General features: G+C 52.0%; 1 protein-coding gene across 1 annotated transcript in view; it reads left to right on the forward strand.

The window, feature by feature from the left end:
- ZC3H7B (zinc finger CCCH-type containing 7B) overlaps window positions 1–16876 on the forward strand; it is a 55483-nt gene that overhangs the window by 15369 nt on the left and 23238 nt on the right. Inside the window, 4 exon segments of the mRNA XM_077757942.1 lie at window positions 10059–10117; window positions 15076–15113; window positions 15152–15312; window positions 16185–16343. Coding sequence (XP_077614068.1) covers window positions 10065–10117; window positions 15076–15113; window positions 15152–15312; window positions 16185–16343 — 411 coding nt within the window. The 5' untranslated portion in view covers window positions 10059–10064.

Below are 16876 nucleotides of genomic sequence, written 5' to 3' on the forward strand. Positions count from 1 at the left end.
CATGTTTGCACCCACATGGCTCTGTGACCCGGTCCTGTAGAATTCTAGAAGTCCAGTGGCCTTCCTGCATTCTATTGTCCAGTTTTCTCTGACCCCTTTGGTGCTAATGGACAGTTTCTGTTGTTATAACTCCATCTCTATTTCTGACTTCTGCTGTTAGCTGATTACATCTGTGGTTCACACCCATACTCACCTCCTTATCAAATGGTTGTTCAGCCACAGNCAATATAAATAGAATTTGTAGAAAGAATTTTCCAGCTTTTCAAATTCTGGTTCCTTTTGTGTAGGAATTCTTCAATTAGTCTCTCTCCTCTCAAATTTTACTATAAGCAGTAAGGAGGACCCATGCCACACCTTCCATGCCTTGCATAGAAATCTCTTCTGCTACATATCCATTTTCATTGCTTGTGGATTCTACCTCTCACAGGAAACTAGAACACTATCTACCTATCTATCTATCTAGATTTATCTCGGCACCCAACATGGGGCTCGAACTCACAACCCTGAGATCGAGAGTCACATGCTCATCCTGCTGAGCCAGCCAGACTCTCCTCAGGAACACAATTTAGCCAAGTTCTTTGCCGCTTTATGACAAGGATCACCTTGTTTGCAGTTTCCAGTAACTTGTTGATTTCCATCGGAGGCCTTACTGGAATTGCCTTTAACATCCTTACTTCTACCGCCCATCCCTTCATGGCCATCAGAGGGTTTTCAAGCTGCACCTCAAAGCCCCCTGAACCTCCACCCATCATGCAGCTCCAGAGGCACCTCCATATGTTTAGGTGTTTGTTACAACAGTACCTCCACCTCTTGGTACCCAAATCTATACTCATTTACTCAGGCTGCAGGAATAAAGTCCTGGATCAGAGCTCTACCCTAATGACCTCATTTAACTTGAATTACTTCTTAGAGGCCCCATCTCCAATACAGTCCTACTGGGGGTAGGGCTTCAACGTATGCATTTGACAGGGACACAAACATTTGGTTAATACAACCATCCACACAAAGGTTCTTCCCAAAGGAAGGACGTTGAGAAGGAGGGAGGGGTGTGGGGTGTTAGGTACTTGCTGGGGCTGGAGAGGGGGTAGGGTGGGGATTTGCTTACTTGGCACATTGTTAACAAGGCTGGCTGATGCCCATCTCTCCAGGCCCTTTGAACCCAGGCTCTAGGGTCACTGTGTGGCCTTGAACAACTTTCCTAGCTTCATGGAATGTTATTTTCCTGCCTGACAGGGTTGTAGTGAAACTTAAAAAAAAAAAAATCACATTTATTTAATGATGACTCATTTTCATGTAGGGCACAGCCAGACACAGAGCTGCTTTTTTGTTCAAAACCTCCTGTGACTTCTCATCTTGCTTTGGGGTGAAGCCACAGCCCTTGCTCCGCTGACTGGGACCTCACATATGGTCTTCCCTGCTAATTTCACAGACCTTCCCATATGCCACTCTTCCCACTGCCTACCCTGCTCCACCCACCCAGGCTCCTTGCTCTTCATCAAATACACTAATCAGTCTCTACCTCAGGACCTTTGCACTCACTGTTCCTTCTGCTGGAACACTTTTCCCCACATGGATTGCTCCCTTCCATCATTTTGATCTCTGTTTAAATGTCATAGAGGCCTTCCCTGAGTCTGCTGTATAATTATAGCACCCTGTGACTCTGTCAACCTTATTTTTTTTCCTTCCCTGTGTGTATCCTTCCTGTGTTACACTGTATGTTTATTTCTCCTATCTCTCCTCCGCCTGCACATATACTCTGAAAGAGGACTTTGTCACTTTTGTTAATTGCTAAATCCCCAGGGCCTAGAACATTTTAGGAATCCCTTAAGGGCTCGCTGCTCGGGTGGCTGATTGGCTGGCTGGCTCTCCTCTGAAGCTTCTTTTTCGTTGTGACTGTGTCCCTGCAGCCTGGTTTCCCCACTAAACTGTGAGGGGCAGAGGTTTTGTTTCCATCATGGCTGAGTCCCCTGCACCCAGAGCAGAACTTGGCACAACGGAAGAGCCACTCACACTTAATGACATAATTGAGGGCAGGACTCTGCTCTGCCCACTTCCCCCAACTCACATAGGGCCACTGCCTGGCAGCCTCTGTGGTTTTCCTTTCCAGGCGGTGTGCTGTATACTTTACTTGCCCTTCCATCTGGGTGTCCGGCGCTTAGCAGGTGCTCTGTAGCAGCTTGCTTTCTGAGATGGCACACGGGTGGGCAAAGCCACGCATTGTACCAGACCCTGCAGCTCTGCCGGTGGTCTGTACCCCTCCGTGTTAGCAGGGACCACTGGAGCATCCAGCAGAAGGCCCTGCAATCAGGGAGAGGTGAGCCCAGTTTCTGGTGCCTGGTAGGCACCCGGGAAGTGTGGGTTTCCTTCCCCTCCTGCCTCCTGACCCTCGAGCTTTCTTCTAGTTGGGGGCCAGGCCTACTGGGTGACCCCTATTGGCAGCCTCGAAGCTTCCCCATCCCCGTGGCTGTGCAGATCGAGGGGTGCCATGGGGAACTGGGGGAGGAGGTTCAGGCCAGGCTGAGTGCGTATGTTTCTGGACAGGTGTCTCCCAGTCTTGCTCAAGAGACTTGTCATTCTCCTTCACATCCAGCCTCAGAACCATGTCCTGCAGAGCCTTCCCGGCTTCCCCCAGTGGACCCACTTCCCCTTGCTCTCAGTCCCCAGGCCCTTTGCACCCAAAGCCAGCCTGCACCGCAGCTGGCGGCTCATCAGTCTTTCTCTCCCATTGGACCGGGAGGTCCTGGAGGGCGGGACTGGGCCTGAGCCGCCAATTCACTTTGCATCTCCCCGGCCCCCACGCCTAGCAGCAAGTGGGGAGGCCATAAATGTTGGGTAGACTGAATTATACCCTCGCCTCCGGGACTGTCTCAGAGGATACTAACTTACCAGTGTGTTGAGGGCCAGTGTGTTGAGGGAGTCAGATCATCTTTCCGAAGGAGGAGGAAGGAGGAGGAAGGTGGTTCCCTCCCTCTGCATCCTCAGCCCCCAAAAGACCCAGGCCTCCAGCATGGTGTTACTTTGTATTACTATGAATTCTCCAAAAGACCCGGGCCTCCTCCAGCAAGGTGTTACTTTGTATTACTATGAATTCTCGCAGTGGTTATACTCTCACTGGAGAGGGGGTGTTTGAAGGCCACGGGGTATGCATCTCCCCCAAGCATCCCTTGTTTATGGCTGATCTTGTGAATGGGCGCGTGTTTAAGCAGTGCTGGGGCCCAGCCCCTTGGGGCAGCCCTACCAGCCTGGCAACTTGCTTATGAGATTTAATCAGTTTGCAAGCCCTCACCTAGAGTCTTTACACTCAGTTGAACGACCCTAGAGCGGTCGATAATAGATCCTAGAACAGGAAACTGGAAGAAGCATATTTTCACATGGATGTGTTCCCCCGAAGTGCCCCAGTGACATCTGCCTTTCCTGGGCCGTGAGTGTTCACCAGCACCGAGAACAGGCTTAGGTGCCGAGGAAGGTTCCCACGTGGTTCCACCTCCCCTGTGCCCTTGAGGAGGGTCAGCAGCAGCCTCCTTCCTGACCTAAAGTCAGTAGTTACAGGCCTGGCCTCCCACTTGCTGGCCTTGTGGCCTCTCTGAGCCTTACTTTCTTCATCTCTCAAATGTGGGTTCCAGGTCGGCTCAGCCCCCAGGATCAGTCAGGATCAGATAAAATGTGAGAGACGACAGGGATTTCATAAACTATTGAATGCAGCCTGCCAGAGGCCTTCCCTTCCCTGACACCAATAAGCCAACTCCTATTCACCCTTCAAAGCCCAATTAAATGTTTCCCCCTTTGTTTCCCAAATGTTTCCACTTTTTTGTGCCTCATTCCAGCCTGCGTTTACCACAGACGTCTGGTTTGGGGTGGAGTTGCTGGGATATTCTTGCCATGTCTCTAATTAGGTGGGTGGGCACGCTGGCCTCACATGTATATAATGGGCATATAGCAGACATTGGACTGAATGCCCACCATAGAAATCCTGATCTACAAGCCACCACTTGTTAGGTGTCTGCTATGTGCCAGGCCCTGAAATGAGCACCTCCTCTGTATTCAGCCTACCATGATCTCCACGGTACAGAGCAGGAAGTTGCTAATCAGGGAGGTAGAGCAGCCTGCTCTGGGGTTTGCACCCTTCTCCATGGTGCGTCCATGCAGCAATGCTACTGCTTTGGTTTTTTGGTGGTCAGAGAGGAGGATTTGCCCAGGCTATGGGGAACCTTCTTCATAACCTCTTGGGGCGGGGAGTGTATTTTTTTCTTTGGCATTGAATGCAGACTAAGGAATTCTCGCTGGGGATGGATCTGGGCAGTGCTTGTTTCTGGTAGGTCTGCTCAGATTCCAGACTGGGAGGAGCCTGGGAAACACTGCCCTCTGACTGCTGCAGTTTTCTGAGAGAACTTCAGGCTGAACAGGGCTGGGGACGGTGGGGGTGTAGCCACTCCCACCCCGCGTGAGCTGGAGTGGGGGTGTGGGGAAATGTGACCAGCGGGAGTTAAAGAGAGTCGTCAGACGCTCTAGGTAGGGGAGGGCAGAAACAGATTTGAGGGCTTGAAAGGCCCCCATGATGGCCTCAAGGAGGTGGGGGGCATTGAGGCAGCTGGTCACCTTGGCTGGGGTCAAGAAGCAGCTCAGGTGGTAGGGAGGGATGGGGGCTGGATTCTGACGCAGGTGAAAGTGACAGGGTTTGGTGGTCATGGTCATGACCAGGCCCTGTGGTGCTGGCTGTCTAGGCCTGTGGGGGTCTGCTCCCCTGCCACAGGTCCCCTGCCCATGCTGGGCCACACTGAGTGGTGATGGGTGCACTCTCGTCTCTCCCACCAGGTGAGTCTCTCTTCCAGGGCCAGGACTGGGTCTCACCCATCTGCGGTTCCCCAGGCTTCAAGGAAACAGGACAAATGAGTGTATGATGGTCCCATCAAAGGGAGGGAGAGAGGGATGCCTGGGTGGCTCAGTCTGTTAAGCACCCAACTTGGGCTCAGGTCATGATCTCGTGGTTTGTGGGTTCGAGCCCCATGTTGGGCTCTGTGCTGACAGCTCAGAGCCTGGAGCCTGCTTCGGATTCTGTGTCTCTCTCTCTCTGCCTCTCCCCTGCTCACACTCTGTCTCTCTCTCTCAAAAGTAAATAAACACTAAAAAATATTTTTAAAAAAAAAGCAACAAAGGGAGGGAGAGAGACTTCACGGAGGAGCTAGACTTTGAAGGAGGAATGGGATTTCCTCCGCAGGAAGACTGCACAGGCGGAAAGAACCGCGGGGGTAAAAGGCGGGAGGCAGGACAGCCCCCCCGCCCCCGAGACTGCTGTGGCTGGAGGCCTGGAGTGGAGTGTGAGGGTGAGCGCAGTGAGTGCTTGTTTCTTAGATGGAAGCTGAAGACAGAGAGACCAAAGGCGTGCTTGGCAAGGCACAGGCAGCCCGGGGCCATGGCCGCCTGCCTCCCGTGGGAGAGCAGGGTCATCCCAGGGAACACTTGAAGTTTTTTCTGCAGGAGGGAGGAACAGGGTTGGATGACACATATCCCACCGCTGTTGGACTATTTTTATTTATTTATTTATTAATGTTTATTTTTGAGAGAGACAGAGCATGAGCAGGGGAGGGGCAGAGAGAGAAGGAGACAGAATCAGAAGGAGGCTCCAGGCTCGGAGCTGTCGGCACAGAGCCCGACGTGGGGCCTGAACTCACAAGCCGTGAGATCATGACCTGAGCTGAAGTAGGACACTTACCCAACTGAGCCACCCAGGGCCCTTCCCTCTTTTCCCCTAATTTTTATTTATTTTTGAGACAGAGAGAGAGCACACGTTGGGGGGAGACAGAGAGAGAGGGCGACAGAAGATCTGAAGCAGGCTGTACGCTGACAGCAGAGATCATGACACAAGGCTTGACCCACGAACCACAAGATCATGACCTGATCTGAAGTTGGACACTTACCCGACTGAGCCACCCAGGCACGCTTGGACTTTTTTTTTTTTAAGTTTATTTATTTATTTTGAGAGTGAGAAAACGTGAGCAGAGGAAGTGCAGAGAGAGAGGGAGAGAGAGAATCCCAGTCTCTGCACTGTCAGTGCAGAGCCTGATGAGGGGCTCGATCCCACAAACCACGAGATCATGACCTGAACTGAAATCGAGTCAGTCGCTTAACCAGCTGAGCCCCCCCAGCACCCTGTGGTTGTTGGACTGTTGTCCTGCTCCAAGCGCTCTGCACACGCCTCTCCTGAGCCCTCCTGACAGCCAGTGGTGCACGAGCTGCCATTGGCCCCATTCTTCCTGGGTGGAGACTGAGGCCCAAAGCCACACAGCAGGCGTAAATGCTGGCATTCACTCCAATCTGAGTCCAGAGCCCTGACCCACGGCCCTGGCAGCGCAGGCAGATGTGCAGTGGGCACATGGGCCCTAGCCCTGCCCACTGTGAGATCTGGTGTGAAGAGCACTGTTGTGGGAGTCTGAAGACTCAGTGTGGCTTCCCCTCTCCCTGGGAAGGACACGTGGGAGGAGTGAGATCCCGGGACCCGAGCTTCCTCCTCCCACTCTTAGAGCCTCACAGCCACCCTGACAGGCAGGGCTTGTCAGCTGACAAGTTGCACAGAGGAGGAAAGTGAGGCACAGGGAAATGAAATGGTCTGCCGTGGCCAGACGGCATCTCACAGCTCTGGACGTGGCCATGGACATAGCATTTGGTCTAACAGAGCTGTTTGCCTGCTCACTGGTTGAGTGACCTTGGCAAAGAGATGTCATTCTTTGTGCCTCACTGTCCTCATCTGTAAAATGGGTTAGTGACACCAGCCCCTCTTACAATACAGGATTGTGAGGATGTGGTTGACCAGATGGAAGTAAAGAACAAGACAGTAAGGAAGTGTTAGAAGGTTTAACTTGACACACTTGTTCCCTCCCCAAAGTAGCTGGATGTTTTTATACCTTTTTTAAACATTATCTTTTTTTTTTTTAATGTTTTATTTATTTCTAGGAGAGAGAGAGAGAGAGACAGCGTGAGCAGGGGAGGGTCAGAGAGAGAGGGAGTCACAGACTGAAACAGGCTCCAGGCTCCGAGCTGGCAGTCAGCACAGAGCCCGACGCGGGGGTCGAACCCACGAACCGCGAGATCATGACCTAAGTGAAAGTCGGACGCTTAACCGACTAAGCCACCCAGGCGCCCCAAACATTATCTTTTTTTAAAAAAAATTATTTATTTTTTATTTTTTTATTTTTATGAATATAATTTATTGTCAAATTGGCTTACATACAACACCCAGTGCTCATCCCAACAATTTATTTATTTCTAAATGTTTTTTGTTTTTTTTTTTTAATTTCTGAGAGAGAGACACACACAGTAAGAAGGGGAGGGTCAGAGAGAGGGAGATACAGAATCTGAAACAGGCTCCAGGCTCTAAGCTAGCTGTGGGGCTCGAACCCATGAACTGTGAGATCATGACCTGAGCCGAAGTTGGACGCTTAACCGACTGAGCCACTCAGGCGCCCCTATTTTTTTTAATTTACATCCAAGTTGGTTAGCATATAGTGCAACAATGATTTCAATAGACTCCTTAATGCCCCTCACCCGTTTAGCCCATCCCCCTCCCAAAACCCCTTCAGCAACCCTCTATTCTCTATATTTAAGTCTCTCGTGTTTTGTCCCCCCCTCGTTTTTATATTATTTTTGCTTCCCTTCCCTTATATTGTTTTGTATCTTAAAGTCCTCATATGAGTGAAGTCATATGATATTTGTCTTTCTCTGACTATTTTCACTTAGCATAATACCCTCTAATTCCATCCACGTAGTTGCAAATGGTAAGATTTCATTCTTTTTGATTGCCAAGTAATACTCCATTGTATGGATATACCACATTTTCTTTATTCATTTATCTGTCGATGGACATTTGGACTCTTTCCATACTTTGGCCTATTGTCAATAGTGCTTGTGCCCCTTGGAAGCAGCACACCTGTATCCCTTCGATAAATACCTAGTAGTGCATTTGCTGGGTCGTAGGGTAGTTCTATTTTTAATCTTTTGAGGACCCTCCACACTGTTTTCTAGAGTGGCTGCACCAGTTTGCATTCCCACCAGCAGTGCGAAAGAGATCTTCTTTCTCCACATCCTCACCATCTGTTGTTTGCCTGAGTTGTTAATGTCAGCCATTCTGACGGGTGTGAGGTGGTATCTCACTGTGGTTCTGATTTGTATTTCCCTGATGATGAGTGATGTTGAGCATCTTTTCATGTGTCGGTTGGCCATTTGGATGTCTTCTTTGGAGAAGTACCTATTCATGTCTTTTGCCCATTTCTTCACTGGATTATTTGTTATTTGGATGTTGAGTTTGATAAGTTCTTTACAGATTTTGGATACTAACCCTGTATCTGATATGTCATTTGCAAATATCTCCTCCCGTTCTGTCAGTTGCCTTTTAGTTTTGCTGATTGTTTCCTTCTCTGTGCAGAAGGTTTTTGTTTTTTGTTTTTTGTTTTTTTGATGAGGTCCCAATAGTTCATTTTTGCTTTTGTTTCCCTTGCCTCCAGAAATGTGTTGAGTAAGAAGTTGCTGCGGCCAAGGTCAAAGAGTTTTTTTGCCTGCTTTCTCCTTGAGAATTTTGATGGCTTCCTGTCGTACATTTAGGTCTTTCATCCATTTTGAGTTTATCTTTGTGTGTGGTGTAAGAGAGTGGTCCAGGTTCATCTTCTGCATGTCGCTACCCAGTTCTCCCAGCACCATTTGCTGAAGAGGCGGTCTTTATTCCATTGGATATTCTTTCCTGCTTTGTCAAAGATTAATTGGCCATTCATTTATGGGCCCGTTTCCAGGTTCTCTATTCTGTTTCGCTGATCTGAGTGTCTGTTTTTGTGCCATGTGTTTACACCTTTTTACACCGTGGTGCCCCTGCTCATGTCTGCGTACCAGCCTCCTGCTGATGCAGCCCCACCTTTCTGGCTGCCAACCGTCCTCTCTCTGTAACCATTTGATTGGGGTAGAGAGTGAGGGCCACACTGCGGGGCAGAGCATGGAAGGGGCCTGTGAGTGGCCTGGACTGACAGTGCTGGCTTGAGACCAGGCAGCTTCCAACCCCCCTTCCCACTGGGTGTCTGGAGCCCCAGGCTTAGGTTCTGAGTCAGGGGGAGGCCTAACCCTCCTGCTGAGCTGCCTCTGGGTGGGACAAGCTGATCCCAACTGACCCTCTAGCCCATATGCGGTACCACGGAAGCCAGCTGGGCTGTCTGGATCTGGCGGGGACCTCCCGGCTCCTGGGGGGGCTTGCGCTAGAGGGACCAAACCCCTAGCTGTGCTGCTCGAGCCTCCCTTCTCCATAAGCAGTTTCCACTCGCTGTCTCTGTGGAGCAGGCCCCCTGTGCATGCTCAATGCCATTCGCTTGCTGTGCAACTTCAGGCTAGTCCTTGGCCTTGCAGAGCAGGAACGTGGGCGAGTCCCTCCAGCTTGCCAAGACGGGGCACACACCATGCCACCTGGCCTGCTCCGGGCCAGGCTGGCTCCAAGCGTGTGTGGGCTGGGCAGAGGGGCTGCTGGCGGTAAAAGAGGGTGGCCTGGGTTCACCTCCTGCCTCCGCTGTTAGTGGCTGCTAGCGGCTCAGGACTGGGACTCCTTGAGCTTGTTTCCTCCTTGATAAAATGGAGAGAAAATGACACCTGCCTCCTGGCACTGTTGAAAGATTCAAAGAGATCCTTATACAGAGTGTGTGGTGCTACATTGTAGCTAAAATCGTGGGGATTTTTTTGTCTGTTCCCCGCCTCTTCTCCTTGGACGGAGTGTGCCATTCAAATAAGGTGTTCTTGAACTTGAGGGTATCTGGTGCAGCATTGCGGCCCAAGCCACCTGTGAGAAAGGGCAGGGGGCCTCCATGTAGCCCCCTGCCCATCAAAGGCACAGCACAAAACCAGAGTCCAGGGGGGCGTGGGGTGGAGGGCAGGAGCTGTGCCGTCTGGTTCAGATGGTCTCTGTAGGCCACTGTCCTCAGTGTCACCTGTGAAATGGGATGAGCGCAGGAATGACAGAGAATGCACAGTGGGATGGGAACTGCGACCAGCCACCTGCCCCTGCTGACTAACCGATAGACTGTTCTCTCCCCCAGAGACTGATGGAGAGGCAGAGACGGAAGGCGGACATCGAGAAGGGGCTACAGTTCATTCAGTGAGTGTGGGGCCGGCTGGGCAGGTGGGGTCCAGTGACAGCCATGCCCGAGGCCCACGCGGGCTCTCTCCAGCTCTCCCTTTTCTTCTCACTCATCCTTTGCTGCTCAGGCTCCCGTGTGTGCTGGGGAGTGAGGAGGTGGGCCAAGCTAGGAAGGGGCTGGAGGAATGAGGGGAGATCTGTGAACCCCCCATGCACATATACTCCCTGACCCTGGTTACCCTTCTGTCCTCAGCATACCACTGTACCCTCACCCTCCATACCCGCTGGCACGCTGCCAGTTAATTCTCTCACTTGCCTGTGCACAGCTTATAATCAATCAATCAATCAATCAATCAGTCAATCAGTTTCCACTTATTAAGCGCACTTCTCAGGCTCTGTGCTGGGCCTTCATCCATCATCTTCTTAATCCTCACAACAGCCCAGTGAAGTAGGTGGTCTTTTCTCCATTTTGCTGAGGCTCAGAGACATTAAGAAACTTGTTTATGGTCACACAGCTATAAAGTGATAGGATTCTTTTTTTTAAGTTTACTTATTTTTTTTTTTCTTAGAAGAGAGATAGGTGAGCAGGGGAGGGTCAGAGAGAGAGGGAGACACTGACTCTGAAATAGGCTCCAGGCTCTGAGCTGGCAGTCAACACAGAGCCCGATGCGAGGCTCGAACCCACGAACTGCGAGACCATGACCTAAGCGAAAGTCGGATGCTTAACCGACCAAGCCACCCAGGCGCCCCTTTAAGTTTACTTATTTTGAGAGAGAGAGAGAGAGAGGGAGAGAGAGAGAATCCCAAGCAGGTTTAGCGCTGTCAGTGCAGACTCTGATGTGAGACTTGAACTCACAAACTGTGAGATCATGACCTGAACTGAAATCAAGAGTTAGACACTTAACCAACTGAGCCACCCAGGCGCTCCAAGCGATAGTATTCTAACCCAGGTCTAGCTGACCCCAAACCCACATTTCTTTCCATTATTTGCCCCCAAAACACACACCATGTTGTTGTTGTTGTTGTTTTAATTTTTCTTTACAAAGTATTTTTACTAAATTTTTTCATCTCTCTTAAATTAACCCCCAGAGGCATATATATATTTTTTAATTTTAATGTTTATTTATTTTTGAGACAGATCATGAATGGAGGAGGGGGAGAGAGAGAGGGAGACAGAATCTGAAACAGGCTCCAGGCTCCAAGCCGTCAGTCAGCACAGAGCCCGATGCAGGGCTCGAACTCAACGAACTGTAAAATCATGACCTGAGCTGAAGTCGGACACTCAACCGACCAACCCACTCAGGCGCCCCCCCCCCCCCGAGGCATATTTATCACAACACCAATGAAGTGTAAGCTGCAGGGTCCCTGATTTGTGTGGGTCCTTTCCAAAGCCCTGGAAGGCTTCCTTATCAATTCTTTGTTTCTAATTTTGTGTTCTTTTTCTTTTTTCTTTTCTTTAAATGTTTACTTATTTATTTTGAGAGAGAGTGAGCAGAGGAGGGACAGATAGAAAGGGAGACAGAGAATCCCAAGCAGGCTCCACCCTCAGCACAGAGCCTGACATGGGGCTCGATCCCACCACTGTGAGATCATGACCTAAACTGATATCAAAAGTCGGAACAGGAAAAAGAAAAAAAGTTGGACCAGTATCAGAAATCCGATAAGGGCACCTGTTTGGCTCAGTTGGTTGAGTCTCCAACTTTGACTTGGGTTATGATCTCAGCTTGTGAGTTCAAGCCCCTTGTCAGGATCGCTGCTCTCCGTGCAGAGCCCACTTTCAATCTCCTGTCTCTTTCTCTCTCTCTCCCTTTCCCCCACTTGCACGCTCTCTCAAAAATAAATGAACATTTTTTAAAAAAGAAGAAAATATTTTTTTCCTTAAATAGTTTATTGTCAAGTTGCTTTCCATATAACATCTAGTGCTCATCCCAAGAAGAAAATATTTTTTTAAAAAGTTGGATGATCAGGGCACTTGGGTGTCTGAGTCGGTTATGTGTCTGACTCTAGATTTCGTCGTAGATCGTGATCTCGCAGTTTATGAATTCGAGCCCCGTGTTGGGCTCCACGTCGTAATGCTGGCAATGCAGAGCCTGCTTGGGATTTTCTCTTTCTCCCTGTCACTTTCTGCCCCTCCCCCACTCTCTCTCTCAAAGTAAATAAAGTTAAAAAGAAAAAAAGTCGGTTGATCAACTGACTGAGCCACCCTGATGCCTCTTGTGTTCCTTTTCTTAAATAGGAAGCCTCAGGGGCGCCTGGGTGGCTTAGTCGGTTAAGCGTCCGACTTTCGCTTAGGTCGTGATCTCGCGGTTCGTGGGTTCGAGCCCCGCGTCGGGCTCTGTGCTGACTGCCAGCTCAGAGCCTGGAGCCTGTTTCAGTCTGTGACTCCCTCTCTCTCTGACCCTCCCCTGCTCACGCTGTCTCTCTCTCTCTCCTAGAAATAAATAAAACATTAAAAAAAAAATAAAAAATAAAATAAATAGGAAGCCTCATAAAACTAGGATTTTATATCTACCTATCCTCATATAAACTCCGCGGTTTTGTTCTCTCATCTAGAACTGTAAAACACGACCTGCCTCTTCACCACACACTTGGTCCCTTGTCACACGCACGGTGTCCCCATTGCTCTGATGGCGCTTGTGTTGACACTCAGACGCTGTCCTTCCTCCACTTGCAATGCGGTCACTTTGTCTTGCTCAGGCCACTGTGAGGGCTGGGGTCCACTTTTCCTTCTTCTCTGGGCCAGTCTTTCATTTGGGGGAGGGCTTTTTTTTTTTTTTAAGTTTATTTATTTATTGTGAGAGAGAAAGGTAGTGCAAGCGGGAAGGCAGCAGAGAGAGAGAGGGAGAGGGAATCCCAGGCAGGCTCTGCACTACAGAGTCCGATGTGGGGCTCAGACTCACAAACCGTGAGATCATGACCTGAGTCGAGATCAAGAGTCGGTTGCTTAACCAGCTGAGCCCCACAGGCACCCCTAGGGAGGGCTTTGCTTTGGGGGAGCGCTCAAATTTTATTCAGAGGCCAGTCCGATGAACAAAGTGAACCTTGCAGATTATGGTGTTTCGTAAGAATTCTGTCTTTAACTTAAGTCACTGATTTCTGTGGAGCTGGACCTTTGAGCCCTGCCTCCTGAGTGCCCCCCACCCTTCCTGAGTGGTCTCCATCCCTGTGAAATGAGACAAGGCCCCTTCTGTCCCAGAGTCCTTGTGCTGGAGGTAAATGGCAGGTAGTTCTGTGTCCTCCTTCCCCTTTCCAGAGGGGAGTTTCAAGAAGGTTCAGCAATAGGACAGCCTCCCGGGAGCCCTGTTAGTCACAGAGTAACTCAGGAGGACCTGCTTCTTTTAAAATTAACCGTTTTGGGGGGCGCCTGGGTGGCTTAGTCGGTTAAGCGTCCGACTTTTGCTCAGGTCATGATCTCGCGGTTCGTGGGTTCGAGCCCCGCGTCGGGCTCTGTGCTGACTGCCAGCTCAGAGCCTGGAGCCTGTTTCAGTCTGTGACTCCCTCTCTCTCTGACCCTCCCCTACTCACGCTGTCTCTCTCTCTCTCCTAGACATAAATAAAACATTAAAAAAAAATTAACCGGGGGCGCCTGGGTGGCTTAGTCGGTTAAGCGTCCGACTTTCGCTTGGGTCATGATCTCATGGTTTGTGGGTTCGAGCCCCGCGTCGGGCTCTGTGCTGACCGTCAGCTCAGAGCCTGAAGCCTATTTCTGTCTGTGACTCCCTCTCTCTCTGACCCTCCCCTGCTCACGCTGTCTCTCTCTCTCTCTCCTAAAAATAAATCATTAAAAAAAAAAAAAATTAACCGTTTTTTCACATGTACACTTTGCGTGCTTAGCATTTACCAGGCACCTCTGGGCACAGAGCACTGTGGGAGCCGTTACGCGGTTTGCACGGGTCAGGTGGCCTGGCTTGTGCAGATGAGGTGACCCTTAGGTCAGAGTGTGCCCTAGTGAACCTGGAGCCGGTGCTGGAGGGGAGAGGCTGGAGGCGGGAAGCCAGGTAGGAGGGTAGCCATGGGGCCTGGCTGTGCAGTACGGGGAACAGTGGTGTGGGGAGGCAAGTGAGAGGGCAGCCCCGTTCTCACAGTCAGGGACACCAACCCCCCCCCGCACACACACACACACACAGGGGAGGGGGCCTCGGTGTCTTCTCTCACCCCTTTCACTCAGTCGCTCTGGCTGCTATCTCCTGCCCAGGTGCCGGCAGCAGCTCTGGGCAAAAGAAAGAGCCCCAGCCCTGTGCTCTAGCCCTGGTTCTGACGCCGACCTGCTGTGTGACCTTGGCCAAGTCACTGCCCGCTCTGAGTGTCTCTTTTCCCCTCCGTGAGACGAACCCCAGCTGTTCCTCTAGCTCAGCCCTTTAGCCTGACAGACGTGCCTCCGTTCTCCTGGGCTGGCGCCTTCTTCTATACTGAGCTGGCATTTTGTGGGCCACAGGAGAGGAGAGGGTGCCCACAGCCCCATCTGCTGGGGCTGGAATGAGGAGTCAGGCTCTGAGCGTACTTGGCATTGGCCAGGGTCATGCGTCTTTTGGGGGCAGGGATGGGAGAAGGCCAGAGGCCCCCCATCTGGGGGGACCGGAGGTGGGCTTTTCCTGCTGCCGGGGGCCTGCATTTGTGGGTTTAGCCTGTCGAGGGCATGGTCGTCCCCAGAGAACTGGTCTCTCGGGAAGAGGACAGCTGGCTGCAGCTGGAGCCTGTTCTTCCCCACATCTGCACCTGGGAAAGCCTGGGCCAGACGCACAGCCTTCCTCCCCCCCGCCCCCCCGGAAGAAACGGAAGACCAGCATATGGTGTTGCTTTGGGGAGAAAAAGCTGCTGTTCCCTTACCCCGACCCACAAGGTGACGTCTGAGGTCTGAGCTAGAGGAGCCCACTTCGCGCATGACCGGTGGCCTTCGGCTCTGGCTCCTGGGGCCCCCGTGAGGCTGAGGCCCCTGGGCTCCCCCAGACTCCGTGTCCCTCTCCTTTTCCCGCTAGGTCGACACTACCCCTAAAGCAAGAAGAATATGAGGTGAGTGTCAGCGGCGGGGCCGGGGGGGGAGGGAAAGGGCAGGGGTGCCCGGGAGCAGGNGGGAGAAGGACTACAAGCAGGCCCTGGTGCAGTACGTGGAGGGGCTGAACGTGGCCGACTACGCCGCCTCCGACCAGGTGGCCCTGCCCCAGGAGCTGCTGTGCAAGTTGCACGTCAACAGGGCCGCCTGCTACTTCACCATGGTGAGCCCGCCCCCGCCCTGCCCACCGTTTCCCGCGGATGCCCCGCCGAGCGGCCCGCACCCCGGGGAGTCTGCAGGCCGCCTGCACCGGGCGCGCTCAGCGCCTGCTCGGTGGCTCTCAGCCCCAGCCGCGCCACATGCTCACCTGGAGAGCCCTTAACGTGCTAACACGGGAGACAAAAAACGGTTCGGAAGGGTGCTGAGGCCTGAGCCCCACCCCCGCTGAACTAAGTTACACGTTAGACGCTCGCCAGGCTGGTCTGCGGGGCTGAGAACCGCTACCCTCATGGTGCGCTACCTCCTTCTGCAAACGCCTGGCCGTTCCCCCTCCTGGGCTCCCTCCCGTCTCCCCTCGTCCTCCCTAAAGCTCTGGCCTCCCCTTCCCTGCCCTGCTTGCTCCTGACTCAGTCACTCACTGTAAGCTTTTTAGAGGACCCACTGACACCTCTTCCACCCAGAGTGAACTGTTCTGGATCAGCAAGTCTGTCAGGTACCTGTCCACACCCTATTCTGTTCCCTGAGCTGCCTTCATGCTTTCGCTTCCTCTCAGAGGTACCTTTATTACTCTTCGTCCCCAACGTTCTCAGCTGAAGGCAGGTATGGAAGTAGACGCGTCTGAATGGCCAGGCTCATCACTGTAGAATTTGAAGGCCACCCCCCGCCTCCAGTGGCCTGCCAGTGCCCGCTGGCAGCCCCCTCAGCTGGACATACAGTTGCCCTTGACCAGAGTATGACTGCCAGAGGGGTTTCCTGGAGCTCCGGAGCCCCTCCCCGATCCTCCGGCCTCCTCCGTCTCTGCAGGGGAAGGGGCAGGAGGCCCGGGGGAGGGAGGTGACCAGCGCTGACCGTGTGGCCGCCTGCTCCTCTCCTCAGGGCCTGTATGAGAAGGCGCTGGAGGACAGTGAGAAAGCGCTGGGCCTGGACGGCGAGAACATCCGGGCGCTGTTCCGCAAGGCCCGAGCGCTCAGCGAGCTGGGCCGTCACAAGGAGGCGTATGAATGCAGCAGCCGGTGCTCCCTCGCGCGGCCCCACGTGAGTGCCCGAGTCCCGACCCCCGGCCGGGCTCTGCCGAGCCTGCTTCCCCCACTGTGCCGTGGACTGGCAGATACTGGTATTTACACAGAGCTCTGGTTGTGTTTCCAGCACTGCTGAAAATACACGGTGTGTATTAACCCACATAATCCTTGCATCAGGCCTTTGAGCTAGAGAGAGGAACTTACCCAGCATCACAGCTGACAGAGCTCACACTTGAACCCAGGCAGTCTGATTCTAGATTTGGCATACTTTAAAAAAAAAAAAAATTTTTTTAATGTTTATTTTTGAGAGAGAGACAGAGCATGAGGGGGCAGGGGCAGAGAGAGAGGGAGATACAGAATCCAAAGCAGGCTCCAGGCACTGAGCTATCAGCACAGAACCTGACGCGGGGCTCGAACCCACAAACCGTGAGATCATGACCTGAGCTGAAGTCGGACACTTAACCAACTGAGCCACGCAGGCGCCCCCTTGCTGAATTTTTTTAAAATTTTATTTAAAAACATTTTGTTTTACATTTATTTTATTTTTGA

Source organism: Crocuta crocuta, unplaced genomic scaffold, assembly GCF_008692635.1.
Source record: "Crocuta crocuta isolate KB4526 unplaced genomic scaffold, BGI_CrCroc_1.0 scaffold143, whole genome shotgun sequence".
Classification (NCBI taxonomy): domain Eukaryota; kingdom Metazoa; phylum Chordata; class Mammalia; order Carnivora; family Hyaenidae; genus Crocuta; species Crocuta crocuta.